This window comes from Pungitius pungitius, chromosome 14, assembly GCF_949316345.1.
Source record: "Pungitius pungitius chromosome 14, fPunPun2.1, whole genome shotgun sequence".
NCBI lineage: Eukaryota > Metazoa > Chordata > Actinopteri > Perciformes > Gasterosteidae > Pungitius > Pungitius pungitius.
The window spans coordinates 1,803,520-1,814,491 of NC_084913.1; the positions used below are offsets into that span (position 1 = coordinate 1,803,520).

General features: G+C 44.5%; 1 protein-coding gene across 1 annotated transcript; it reads left to right on the forward strand.

The window, feature by feature from the left end:
* Positions 1–2,654: 2,654 nt before the first annotated feature.
* Positions 2,655–9,423, forward strand: LOC134104086 (protein NLRC3-like; the record flags this gene model as incomplete). The annotated part of the gene is given in 5 exon segments (XM_062557392.1): positions 2,655–2,678; positions 2,680–3,660; positions 5,877–6,112; positions 8,140–8,186; positions 8,306–9,423. Coding segments are annotated over 5 exon segments (1,875 nt in total), but the record flags the coding sequence as incomplete, so codon positions are not given.
* Between the last annotated feature and the right edge of the window lie 1,549 nt (positions 9,424–10,972).

Sequence of the window (10,972 nt, forward strand, 5' to 3'; positions counted from 1 at the left end):
GATGGTGAGGTGTTTCTACCAGACTCTCTGGTGGAGGTTCTGGGTTTCTTGCTCCAGGGCCCTTCAGCAGAGTCCAGTGAGGGAGGGAGAGCTCCATGGAGGACTTGGTGAGACCTGATGGGACTAAACCAAACTGACTGGTGAAGAACACAGTGAGCTATTGATCCTCAGTGGGACCAGCAGGACTAGTAGACCTAGACCACTACAGTCATGTGGTCCACATCCAGACCTCACGTCATGGACCTTTACCTTGTTTTGGTCTCTGTGAGGACGGACACCATGTGAGATGATGCTTCATGATTAGATGATGATGTGATGATGTAATCTCAGTGTTTCTTTCAGTTCACATCAGCAGAGAAGAAAGTCTCCTGAACCCAGATGTGTGTCCATGAAGAGTGATCATTCTATTGGTCGATGGATTGAATTCAAAGATGGAGGCCGTTCTTATGACCCACAGTAAGTTCTTAAACAGATGAAGAAGTGTTCAGATTGTCGTTAATGAATCACAGAAATGTTCATTCATTGTTTAAAGTGTTGTTTCCATGACGATCCATCATGACAGAACTCATTATCTTCATCTAACTGGTCCTTATGTGTTTAAGTGTGAATCATTAACTGTAAACATCCTCAGATGTAAACACTGTCACTCAACTAATAAACTGTCCGTCATCAGTCTTCAGCATCTGGTTTCCATGGTGATCAATCATGACAGAAGCCAATATCTTTACCTAATGTTGTCTTGGTGTTGATGGTCCAAACACCATGTGAGCTGATGGTTGATGTTCCTCCACAGAGAGGACCAGGAGAGCTCAGAGGTTCCCACAGAGTCTGCCCAGCAGCATCAAACCCACCTGGACTCCATCTTCATGGTGTGTACATGAACAACTACTTAAACATCTCTCAGTTCACCATCATCTCCATGCTGCACTTTGTAGACCAGTGGATTGTCCATCTGTCCAACATGGACCTGATGGTGGCTTCCATGGTTCTAGTTGGTGTCCTTCATAGAATGTTCTGTTCCAGCTGCTGGAGGAGAACATCCTCACCTTTGTGAAGAACGAGCTGAAGAAGATCCAGAAGGTTTTGAGTTCAGATTACCCAGAATGCTTAGAGAAGGAGGATGAGGAGGTGCTGGATGAAGAGCAGAGGAGGAGCAGAGAGGCATTTGTGAAGATCTCAGTGCACTTCCTGAGGAGAATGAAGCAGGAGGATCTGGCTGAGCGTCTGCAGAGCAGTAAGAGGGTTCCTCTAAAGACTTGCTGATGTTGTGGATTCATTTATTCTTAGTTTCAACTATTTTCTAAGTTCTCTAACTTACTGACTTGATCTATCTGACTGGTGATGAGGACCCTCACAGACCAAGGACCTTCAGTAACACACATAGAACCCACTGGAGACCTGAATTCTTCAAGTCAGAGATTTATTGGAGCTACAAATAAACCGAGCTCTTTCCAGAAAGACACCAACGAGGTGATGATACAACACAGTTCATACATCTTTTGACCATTGATTGAGTGAAGCTCTCCCCTCAATCTAACTACGTAACTCCTCCTGTTGTCGTCCTACTATTCTTCCTCTTGTCCTTCACTAGACCTTCTATCTGCTTGTTGATGCTGGACTAACTGGCTCAGTCTGGTCAGCTGACCCTCCTGTTCTCCTCCTAGTGTCTACATACACTATATATTAATCTAGTTGTATCCCTACTTATCCAATTTCTCTAAAGCTGATTATAACATGAATATATGTTGGATAATAAGACACATTTTCCCTCAACTCGATGAATGAGACCTTCACTAATGTCTCAAGAGATGGACAGAATATATTCATGGAGTCATTCTCTGAGGAAAGGACATGTTGAAATCTATTCTGTGACTCATTGATCTTCTTTGTTGTCTTCATTCAGGACTTCCTGCTGCAGATTGTCAGCGTGAACTCAAATCCAACCTGAAGAAGAAGTTCCAGTCTGTGTTTGAGGGCATCGCTAAAGCAGGAAACCCAACCCTTCTGAATGAGATCTACACAGAGCTCTACATCACAGAGGGAGGGACTGCAGAGGTCAATGAAGAACATGAGGTCAGACAGATTGAAGCAGCATCCAGGAGACCAGCCAGACCAGAAACAACCATCAGACAAGAAGACCTCCTCAAAGCCTCAGCTGGAGGAGAAGAACCAATCAGAACAGTCATGACTAAGGGAGTGGCTGGCATTGGGAAAACAGTCTTAACACAGAAGTTCACTCTGGACTGGGCTGAAGACAAAGACCACCAGGACATACAGTTCACATTTCCACTCACCTTCAGAGAGCTGAATGTGCTGAGAGAGAAGAAGTTCAGCTTGGTGGGACTTGTTCATCACTTCTTCAGTGAAACCAGAGCAGCAGGAATCTGCAGGTTTGAAGAGTTCCAGGTTGTGTTCATCTTTGACGGTCTGGATGAGTGTCGACTTCCTCTGGACTTCCACAACAATGAGATCCTGACTGATGTCACAGAGACCTCCTCAGTGGATGTGCTCCTCACAAACCTCATCAGGGGGAAGCTGCTCCCCTCTGCTCGCCTCTGGATAACCACACGACCTGCAGCAGCCAATCAGATCCCTCCTGAGTGTGTTGGCATGGTGACAGAGGTCAGAGGGTTCACTGACCCCCAGAAGGAGGAGTACTTCAGGAAGAGGTTCAGAGATGAGGAGCAGGCCAGCAGGATCATCTCTCACATCAAGACCTCACAAAGCCTCCACATCATGTGCCACATCCCAGTCTTCTGCTGGATCACTGCTACAGTTCTGGAGGACGTGTTGAAGACCAGAGAGGAAGGAGAGCTGCCCAAGACCCTGACTGAGATGTACATCCACTTCCTGGTGGTTCAGTCCAAAGTGAAGAAGGTCAAGTACGATGGAGGAGCTGAGACGGATCCTCACTGGAGTCCAGAGAGCAGGAAGATGATCGAGTCTCTGGGAAAACTGGCCTTTGATCAGCTGCAGAAAGGCCACCTGATCTTCTATGAATCCGACCTGACAGAGTGTGGCATCGATATCAGAGCAGCCTCAGTGTGCTCAGGAGTGTTCACTCAGATCTTCAGAGAGGAGAGAGGACTGTACCAGGACAAGGTGTTCTGCTTCGTCCATCTGAGTGTTCAGGAGTTTCTGGCTGCTCTTCATGTCCATCTGACCTTCTTCAGCTCTGGTGTCAATCTGCTGTCAGGAGAACCTGGACCAAAGTGTCTCTACCAGAGTGCTGTGGACCAGGCCTTACAGAGTCCTAATGGACACCTGGACTTGTTCCTCCGCTTCCTTCTGGGTCTTTCTCTGGAGACCAATCAGAGTCTCCTACGAGGTCTGCTGACACAAACAGGAAGTCAATCACAGACCAATCAGGAGTCAGTCCAGTACATCAAGGAGAAGATCAGTGAGAACGTGTCTCCAGAGAAAAGCATCAATCTGTTCCACTGTCTGAATGAACTGAATGATGGTTCTCTAGTGGAGGAGATCCAACGGTCCCTTAGATCAGGACGTCTCTCCACAGATAAACTGTCTCCTGCTCAGTGGTCAGCTCTGGTCTTCATCTTACTGTCATCACAAGAAGATCTGGAGGTGTTTGACCTGAAGAAATTCTCAGCTTCAGAGGAGGCTCTTCTGAGGCTGCTGCCAGTGGTCAAAGCCTCCAACAAAGTTCTGTAAGTAAAGAGTTAGATTCATTCATCATGACTTCATGTCGACATCATGGTTGTTTATTTCTGATTCAGAACATGAAAAACATGAAATCAGAATCAAAAGATAAAGATTATTTATTTTCTTTCTTTAAAACGAGTCAGATGGAGGATAGAGAAGCTTAACTTTGTATTTTCAGCTCTATTTAACAACATTAAATCTTCCTTCCTCATCCTGATACTGATACTACAGTACTTCCTGTTAACAAGAGAGCAAATTAACTGATGTTTTCCTCTTGTTTTAAAGTAGAAAAAGAACAATTGTAAAAACATTCACTGAACAAATGTTCTTTGATCATCATGATTTCATTTTAGTTCAAACTCATCACTAAAGAGAGTTTAATTTTAACACAAATGTTATTTTCCTTGTTGATTGTTGTCTCTTCAGACTCAGTGGCTGTAACCTCTCAGAGAGAAGCTGTGAAGTTCTGTCCTCAGTCCTCAGCTCCCAGTCCTCTAGTCTGAGAGAACTGGATCTGAGTAACAACCACCTGCAGGATTCAGGAGTGAAGCTGCTGTGTGATGGACTGAAGAGTCCACACTGTGACCTGGACACTCTCAGGTCAGATTAAGTTTGTCTTCAATGATTTAAATGTGTCTCTAACGGATCAGCTCCATGCGGAGTAAAAAACATCTTCCTCAATCTATGAATTAGTTCTTCAAGACGATTTCAGATTTAATTAACTTTATACCGCAAGTTCCTAATCTCACGCTATTCTTAGTTTGATCCCTTCTTTTGTTTGACAAAAAAGGTTCGTTAACAACCTTTTTCCATGACAAAGACAAGACGAAAAAAGATCTTAAAACTAAACTATGACTAAATCTATTCTAACTTTGGTTAATGAGACAGAAATGTTGGTGGTTGAAGAAGTCAATACTTTTTCCCCCTAAATTCGCGTCCACCTTACAGACCTGGACAAAGTACGGCCCCGTACGGCGGTTATTAACGTGTCATAATGACATCATCCACGGACCCAGACCGCTCGCTCACTGTGGGGCAGCAGTGGTTCTTTTCACCGATACGAACCACAACGACTATTTAACACCTCAGTGAGTGTGAGTAAGCTTCCTTGGTTTAGCTCAGCTGTCTCAGTTTAGCTAACTGTTAGCAGGCTAAAGACGAGGAACTAAGAGAACGATGTGGTGGAGATGAAGACCTGTTTAACAGCTCGGGGCTGGTCGGCCAGCAGAGATGTTCATGTGGACCTGGCTGCTCCGTTTTCTGGTGACAGAAGCCAGCGTTTGGAGACACGAGCACTTCAACCAGTTCACATCCACATCATGAGAAGACGGTGTTAAACCGTCTCATCACTGTACGTTTGTTACTAAGCAACAAACAACGCACCAGAACATGTGACTGGTGGAGGCTTTTGAAAGAGCTGCTCAGTGCAGGTGAAGGATGTGGAGGCACAGAGCAGGTGGAGGAAAACCGGAGGACACAAGAGAAGAAAACTGGTCATGAAACCTAAAAACAGTTCATGTAGTGGATTTACTTCAGTTAGATTCATTCATCAGGACCTAAATATGTTGCCATCTTTTCTACTTATTAAGCTGTGTGATCATAGTTTTATAGAATGTACGAATGAAAAGGAGAAAATCAGAAGTGGGAAAGAGAATGAAGACTTTAATGTGTGTCTCTACTGTTAACTGATGCTTTTCTCCTGTTTTAAAGTAGAAAAAGAACAATTGTAAAAACATTCACTGAACAAATGTTCTTTGATCATCATGATTTCATTTTAGTTCAAACTCATCACTAAAGAGAATTTCATTTTAACACAAATGTTATTTTTCTTGTTGGTTGTTGTCTCTTCAGACTCAGTGACTGTAACCTCTCAGAGAGAAGCTGTGAAGTTCTGTCCTCAGTCCTCAGCTCCCAGTCCTCTAGTCTGAGAGAACTGGATCTGAGTAACAACCACCTGCAGGATTCAGGAGTGAAGCTGCTGTGTGATGGACTGAAGAGTCCACACTGTGACCTGGAGACTCTCAGGTCAGGATTCAATGTCCACTTGGTCTTTATTTACATCAATGGTACATTTTTTACTTCATATGATTCTTGTATGATTTAAATAAAACATTTCTTTACTAAATATTTCCAAAAACATTTGTTAGACTTTGTTTTCACTAAAATGTTCCCATGATCCCTCACTAGCCGACAGTATCTCAGTCCTGCAGTGACCTTCCAGCCCTCACAGCTCCCTCAGGTCATGTGACATGTGTGTTGTTTTGTGTGTCTGCAGCCTGTCAGGCTGTCTGATCACAGAGGAAGGCTGTGCTTCTCTGGTCTCAGCTCTGAGCTCCAACCCCTCCCACCTGAGAGAGCTGGACCTGAGCTACAACCATCCAGGAGACTCAGGAGTGAAGATGCTGTCTGATGGACTGGAGGATCCTCACTGTAGACTGGAGACTCTCAGGTATGAAGACACCTGTCAGTCTGGTCATGTGACCCTGAGACACCAAGCTGACCTCAAACTACCAGAGACTCATCAAACTGTTTCCCACATCAGACCATCAACACAGACAGAAGTAGTGAGGAAGAGTAGTCAGGATGACTGTTCCCTAAACAGGGAGGAAGGTGATGAAAGGCTTGTGTCTCTGGAGCCTTGTCTTGTTGTTATCAGAGAGGACAGAGGTGTCTCCTGACACGTTGACGGCATCATGGTGGGTTGATATGAGTCAACGTCGTCACCTGGATGTTTAGAAGCTGATCATCTGCCTCCAGTGTGTGTTGTCCTTTAGTCACACGTTATTACTAAATGACACAGTTAAAGAAACAATATGTTCAAACCGTCTTGATGGATCATCACAGCAGGAATGTTTGTTGTTTTAAAGGAGCTCAGCTTCAGGTTGTGGTGCTTTGCACTGAGAGCCAGATCCCTGGATGATAAGTTGGACTTGTTGAAACTACAGGTGACAGTCGGCCACAGACACTCAGTGAAGAACCAACAGCTGATTGTGGACCAGGGGGGTATTGCACAAAAGTACAATAAAGAAAGAGATTAAGCTCAGCTTGACTTAGTTTGATCTTAATCTGTTGCACGTTTGCTGAGTCGCGCTGAAAAGGAGGAGCTCAGTGGATCCAGGTCACATATCTGGGATCAGTGCAGGTCCACAGCTTTCTTAAGTAGACCACGGTGTCCATCACACATTCACTGATGCTGAAATGGAGAAGACGCCGCGCAGCATATTTCTCACCTGCTGATCAGCAACTGATCAAATATATGAGGAGGTGAAGCATATAAGACGCAAAACAAGGAATACGGCAGCTGTAATTAAACAGAGAAAAAGTCTGGAAGACAATCGACTGAATGTGGAAGGATTTAAAAATATCTCCTTACTAGGAAAGTTGTACACTCTGTTTTAGTTGCTTTTAATTTGACTGTTTTATGTGTTGGTTTTATTGCTGTATCTGTGTTGATGTGGTAAATGTGCTGGTTTTACTGTGAAGTGTCTTTGAGTAGCAACATGTAAAGCACTATATGTGTAGTGGCTAAACCGTTTCCTTTTGGCCTTTCCTATGGCTCCTATTTCCTCGTCCTCTTGTTTTAGCCACACAGGGAGATCGGGTCCAGGTTCTGACTCGCAGCCCCCCAACAGGAACCAGGAGCACCTTGTTGTCGGCTTGCTTCTCGTTTATTGTACACAAAAAAACATGAAAATAATGGATGTTTATGATGCTGATGGTGCCATTAGTCTCCATCAGTTAAAAGTAAACTTACTTTGATTTTAGTTGAAAATGACTTTCAGTCTGTAAAGAATGTGGATTTACTTGAAAATGACTTCCATTGATGCAGCTTGAGCAGTTACACAATGAATAAATTCACTTTGTCACTCTGCACTGATCCAGCTGCTGAGACACACGAGGTCATTGAAGTTCCACATGATGAAGAACTTCTCTTCTTCTTGTGAACAACATGAGCAGCAGGAGAGAACCTCCTTCCACAGGAGCAGATGTTGTTCTTCAGACTGAGAGTCTGCAGCTCGTCACTGTTGTTTCACTGTTTCACACAACTTGTGTGTCCTCCTCACGCCGTGCGTGTTGATGCGTGTTGCTGCTGGTAGTACTTTGTGCTCGTAGTACTTTGCTCGTAGTACTTTGTGCTCGTAGTACTTTGCTCGTAGTACTTCATGCTGGTAGTACTTCATGCTGGCAGTACTTTGTGCTCGTAGTACTTCATGCTGGTTGTACTTTGTGCTGGTAGTACTTTCTGCTCGTAGTACTTCATGCTGGCAGTACTTCGTTCTGGTAGTACTTTAGTCCTGTAGTAGGTTTCTAACACGTTAACATGCACTAATCCTAACAGATGATGAATGAGTGAACATGATGAGCTGTGGTCATGGGCCAATCAGAAGAAGAAGAGGTGGTCCATGTGGACATGAAGGACCAAGCTGTGTGTATGAGAGTGATGTCATGTCCATGTCTCCATTCTCCTCCTTTCAGGGTGGAGCCTGCTGGAGTCCGATGGATGACACCAGGTTTGAGGAAGTGTAAGTGAGCTTTGAGTTGGATTCATCACACTGTGACATCACTCATTCACCTCTGTGATGTCACTAGATGAACACATGATTAATAACTGCAGCTGTATTGTGTCTTGTTCTCTCATCAGATTCCTGTGAACTCACAATCGACACAAACACAGTAAACAGAAAACTCAAACTGTCTGACAACAACAGGAAGGTGACATGTGTGAAGAAGGAGGAGGTTCAGTCACATCCTGATCATCCAGACAGATTTGACTACTGGCCTCAGCTGCTGTGTAGAACTGGTCTGACTGGTCGCTGTTACTGGGAGGTCGAGTGGAGAGGAGACGTTTATGTATCAGTGAGTTACAGAGGAATCAAGAGGAAAGGACGCAGTGATGACTGTGAGTTTGGATGCAATGATCAGTCCTGGAGTCTGAGATGCTCTTATGGAGTTTACTATGTCTGTCACAATGAGACAGTAACACGCATCTCCTCCTCCTCCTCTGGTAGAGTAGCAGTGTATGTGGACTGTCCTGCTGGCTCTCTGTCCTTCTACAGAGTCTCCTCTGACTCACTGATCCACCTCCACACCTTCAGCACCACATTCACTGAACCTCTTTATCCTGGGTTTGGGTTCTGCTCCAGTCCTGGTTCCTCCGTGTCTTTGTGTCCTCTTCAGGACGGAGAGTCTCCTCCTGGTGGAGAACCTTCCTCTCTGCTCACCACCTAGTTCAGTCTGTACAGCTGATGGAGGTCCATGTGGGTGTAGGTGCAGGTGGAGCAGGTGAGGGGTACCTGAGCTGGTCTGGACTCTGGGGGTCCACAGCTCTCTGGGACTTGTGCTGTTGCAGATGAACGTGTGAAAGAGCTCAGCGAGGTGTGTTTTAATGTCTCTGTGCTCGATGCCTCTGTGGATGAATCAATAATCATCATTTAGATGTTGGCTCCTAATTACAGTTTAATCTTAATCTTTATGTGTCACAATGTTCAAGAAGACATTTTATACGACTAATGGATCTGTTTGATAAATTGTACTCAAATTTTAACTTCAAATATTTCAATGTGTCACATTAAAGATCATTTCACATTATCTGCTTTGTTCCTTTTTAAAGCTTCAGCAAACCTCTGAAAAAAAGCTTTAATAACAGATATTAGTTACTTGTGTTTTTATTAAAGTTACATAGAAGTACAACGTTTAGTCCCTCCATGTAGTACTTTGTGTTGTATCATTGTTAATAAAGGTGTTTAATGTGAAACTTTATTGATGAGCAGCGTTCTGCTCGTCGTGTCATAAACTTTTCTTTCTTCAACAAGAACCTGAGAAACGAGTAAATGTCCATAACGCAGAAGAGCCTTTTTATTTCTATTAATCAATAGTTGGTTTGTGGTGAATCAGATGGTGGCCTGTGAGGGTCACTTTGGTCTCCAGCTCTTTAGTCACATGACTTCCTGCTTCTTAAGGGACTTTTCATTGTTAATGTAAAGGTTTTAAATTAACAATAAAACACTCAAGATTTAGCTGCAATAAGTTTTAATCCCCAGAGAATGTTGATGAAAGAGCTGCTTCAGTTTCACAGTGACATGATTTATGGTGATGAAGATGAAGAAGATCTGTGTTTTAACTAAAAGGTTCATGTTGAATTAAACCAGTCACATTTTGTCAGGAAAACAAAGCAAGTCTTTAATATTTGACACAATGATGATGATGATGAGGAGCCAGAGGTCAGAGGTCATCCCACTGAGCTCTGGAGAACCCGACTGGACAAACCCTCCACCACGTGGGCCAGTAGCTGAGTGACAGCAGAGAGTCAACGATGACCTCACAGGGGAACGCCATGACGTCATGTGACCCACCAGCTGAGCCAGCTCCTCCCCCAGGGCCGGACCGCGGCGGACTACGTCCAGCTTCTCCTCCAGCGTCTCCATGAAGTCCAGCAGCAGCTCCACCAGAGACCTGAACCACAAGCAGACTCCTGAGACCACCGGGTCCCACCCGGGACCAGAGGGGGCCGGCGGGACCTCACCTGTGCAGGTGGACCCGGAGCGGCAGGTTGGTGCGGCCCAGCGGCCTCAGAGCGCTCTGCTCCTTCAGGAGGTGCTGCAGGTGAGCGCAGAACATCTGCAGCACCTGGAACCTGGAGGTTTCATGTTTTCATTCAGACACAAAGATCTCCTTCATCTCTCGTGTGTCCCATGTGGTCGACTCCTCCTCCCGAGGCAGCATATCCCAGCATGCAGTGCGGGTCGATGAAGATGTATGTATTAAATATAAATGTTCTGTTGTCAACTTGAGGTCAAGATCACAAAGAATACAGGAAGTATTTCTTGGAGCAGACAACAGAAGAGAAATCCTGATGCTGGGAACGAGGCTTAAATACATCAGAGCTCACCTGGTGGCCAGGTGGAGAAATGACCCACTGCATTCCATCTATAACCTTGTTAAAAAAGTGTGAATGTTCATCAGCAGGCTGTTATCAATGTGTCTGAACTGTAGTAGAAATAATTTGACTCTTTTATTTACCTCTGTGTTTATATGTAAAATCACTTTTTGATGAGTTTTAAGTGGTTTTGTGTGGTGCAGTTCAGATTGTGACCACGAGGTGTCGCCCTTTACCTTCTCATCGCCTCAGTGACTGAAGCAGCTTTATTACCATCATCAATACTTCATGAAAAGGAACCTTGTTTTCTACTTATATTACTGCAGTAGAGTCACTCAACCTGAGGGGCGCGTCCCTTTGAAGGGCCACATGAATCCTCTGAGGGGTCAGAAGACATAAAGTACCACAAATACTCCAGACTTCAGGTATTTG